The sequence below is a fragment of the Pterocles gutturalis genome, unplaced genomic scaffold (assembly GCF_000699245.1).
Source record: "Pterocles gutturalis isolate BGI_N339 unplaced genomic scaffold, ASM69924v1 scaffold14325, whole genome shotgun sequence".
Taxonomy (NCBI): Eukaryota; Metazoa; Chordata; class Aves; order Pterocliformes; family Pteroclidae; genus Pterocles; species Pterocles gutturalis.
Genome location: NW_010141024.1, coordinates 13,214 through 16,470, shown reverse-complemented (window position 1 = coordinate 16,470; position 3,257 = coordinate 13,214). Strand labels below are relative to the sequence as shown.

Below are 3,257 nucleotides of genomic sequence, written 5' to 3'. Positions count from 1 at the left end.
TTTAATGATCACAGCACCGTCAGTGATGGGACGGGAGATGCCGAGAGCGCATCCGTGTGAGCTGAGCCCTTACGGCTGTTACATCTCATTGTCCTCAGAACCTCGTGCCTTTCCTTACGTTAATCCACCCAGATTTTCTCTTTTTTTTTCTTTTTTTTTTTTCTTTTTGTTTTTTCCTGGCACCAGTGATGGTTGAATTTGGTGAAATTCAGATTCCTCCTTTGCAAACTTCTGTATGAACAAGGGCACTTGTTGCCTCTGAAGTTTGAATATTTGTAAAGAAATGATGAAGGCAAGTCACTGGATGTTTATTGGGTATAGATGGCAGATATTGATTAAAGCTAGGATAATCACAAGTATAGGCTAAAATGTTTTTTTTTTTTTTTTTTTTTTTAACCGTGGGATGACGTAAGATATAAAAACGACTTCAATATTTTTCTTTTTTTCCTGCTAAATGATTCACCCCCCAGATCTCTCCTCTCCCAGCTGGCAGCCTGCTTCAGCCCTTCCCTCTTGAACTTCTTCCAGGGCTTACATCAAACGGAGCAATATCGTATTGGACGTGCCGTGGCCGCAGCCTGTTCCAAGCAGCCTTTTCCCCACCGTCCTACGGGAAATGTCGGCCTGACTCACCTGCTCCCGTTCCCTTAACTGCTCCCTGGCAGCGGGTCAGCCTCTTTGGGTGTCTTTTTGCTGCTGCTGGCTTGTTGTAAGGGGTTAATGCTGCTTTTTTTCTTTTTTTTTTTTTTTTTTTTTTTTTTTTTCCCCTGCATGCCTGGATATTTTCAAGCTTGAAGCCTGGGTACTGAAAATTTTTCGAAATTTTTCAAATTTTTCAATTTCCCACAGGGGTGGGATAAGCAAGGGACGGGAACAGGAATGGGTTCCCTGGGGATTTAACCCTGTGCCTGTGCCCAGCAGAGTCCCAGGCGCTGTCCCTCCTGCATTTTGGTGGCACTTTGTGCGGTGAAGGACCCGGGTGCTTCCAGCTGTGTACTCCTGTCATTTATCCAGGCGTCCCAGCTGGGATTTCGGGGCTTTGTGCCCCTTCCCAAGGCACGGTGTGGGCTCCCCAGGCTTCCCAGCTCCTCCCTTCATCCCAGATGCCATCACTTCCCCAACAGCAATTCAGAAACTTCTGGAGGACGCAACTTTTCTCCTTGCCCTGGTGATTTCAGCGTGGTCATACCCGGCTCCAGCCCTTCACATTTCCCTTCCCTTTTTTTTTTTTTTTTCTCTCCAGTGACTCCACTTTTCAAGTGGATGTAGAACGCTGCTGGGATTTTTATTTTTGGGAAGTTGTTAACCCAGGTCTAGAAATTCCTTCCACCTCCCGTTGCTGCACGTTTGCCCATGAAGCATCTCACGGAGAAACAGAGTCTGTCCTGAACTTACAGATTTCCTTGCACCTTGTTAAGGGAAATTTTAATTATTTCATCCGGGAGGGATTGTCTGGGGCAGGGCAGCGGGGAGCATCCCTCGGTAACGTGCTGCGGAGCCAGGTGAAGCTTTTCTGCTGGGGGATATGGCCAATATCTGCTTTGGGAGCTCTCAGCAGCCCCAGCAGCGTGGTGCTGGGCTTTGGAACCAGCACACGGGGCGTTGAAATAAAGTCCTTTCCCTCCTCAGCTCAGCCTTCTGGCTGCCTGCCTTTTTCCAGGCGTTTCAGCAGAATTGAGGGATTTGGAGGAGGGGAAGGGGATGGATGTGTAGGTGTGGGGCAGCCTCCACCGTCACATCGGGTCATCGCAGATCCCAAAGCTGTGTTGCAGGCTGGAGGCTGCGGGGATGCAGATATGTCCCCAAAATCCAGCAGCCTGGCTAGGGCAGGGTGGGGTTGGCTAGGGCAGGGTGCTGCAGGGCAGCTCCTCCTGCCCATGAAGAGCTCCCCGGGCTGCAGCATCCTCTAAATGCCTGACACAAGGACACTTGGAGGCAAACTTCATCATCTTTAGGGTGAGGCACGGAAGGTCTGGCGTAAAGTTATTTTAATGAACGTTGTCGAGTGCCTTTGCCATTAGGGTGCTGTCTCTGACTTGAAAGGATTTCTTCTGAGTCACCAGCTCTTGAATATTGAAAACACGAACACAAAGCACCGTCTTTTTTTAAACATGGGCTTGCAGGAACATAGCAACTGACCCTACAAAAATGTGGCCACCCCCCTTAAATGCCTGGCCAGGGTGAGCAAGACGGTGTTTGGTGGGTCGTTTAGGGGGAGCGCTTTAGGATGGGGATGGGGACAGAGCTCTTCCAAAGCCACCGTGGCTCAGGGAGGGGTCTGGTCCCATGCAACGCTTCTGTGACTTGCAAATTGCTGACTCAGGTGGCTTCTGGGGTGCGTGTGCTAGCTCCGGCGCAGCAGCAGCATCCCCCAGGTCTTCCTGGCTTGCAGCTCTTGGAAATGACAGACTCATCCTTTTTTTTTTTCCTTCTCTGGCTCCAGGTGGCACAAGCTGCACTCCAAGGCTGGGAAGAAGGAGAAGGAGCGCGGTGAGATCCTGGTGAGCATCCAGTTTACGCGCAACAACCTGACGGCCAGCATGTTCGACCTCTCCATGAAGGACAAGCCGCGCTCGCCCTTTGGCAAGCTGAAGGACAAGGTGAAGGGCAAGAAGAAATACGACTTGGAGTCGGCCTCTGCCATCATCCCCAGCAGCACGGGCGCCCTGGACATGGAGGATGACTACGACATCGGGGGCAAGAAGTCCAAAGTCAAGGGCTTCTTCCTGAAGAACAAGCTGCGCAAGTCGTCTCTGACGCAGTCCAACACCTCCCTGGGATCCGACAGCACCGTCTCTTCTGCCAGCCTGGGTTTGGCCGCAAACGTTCCCGAGGTAACCAAATCCCCGAGCAGACACAGCAGTCTGTCCACCGAGCGCTCTGGTAAGAGGATAACGGTTTTAATCCCCCCACCCCCCTTTTTTTTTTCCCTCTGTAAGGGACTGTTGGGACTTTCTCCCAAATCTGTTAACTAATTGCTTACCTACGAAGCGGCATCCTGCACAAACCCTCCAAACCCCGCGTGCTGGCGGTAACGTGCTTGCCAGAATGGTGGGAGACGTAAAAAAATATTTTTCTTTTCACGCTGAGCCTGTGTCTGAACCTGACTTAGGCTGATGCCGCATGTTCTCCCTGCAGCACACCGAGAGCTTGCCGGCTCCGAGCGGTTTTTTAGGACTGTTTCTTCTCTGCCCCCTAAAAGCAGGTTGCTACTGCTGTCTCGTAGCGGTAAGCGCCGGGGGGAGGGCTGGAGGAGG

At 51.4% G+C, this 3,257-nt stretch overlaps 1 protein-coding gene across 1 annotated transcript in view; it reads left to right on the top strand.

The window, feature by feature from the left end:
- Positions 1 to 2,443: 2,443 nt before the first annotated feature.
- The window catches only part of LOC104469409 (rab11 family-interacting protein 5-like), a gene marked incomplete at its 5' end in the record, with an annotated part of 11,924 nt that continues 11,110 nt past the window's right edge, over positions 2,444 to 3,257 (top strand). The window contains one exon of the mRNA XM_010083894.1: positions 2,444 to 2,883. Within this exon, the coding sequence (XP_010082196.1) occupies positions 2,444 to 2,883 (440 nt within the window). The remainder of the gene's footprint in view (positions 2,884 to 3,257) is intronic.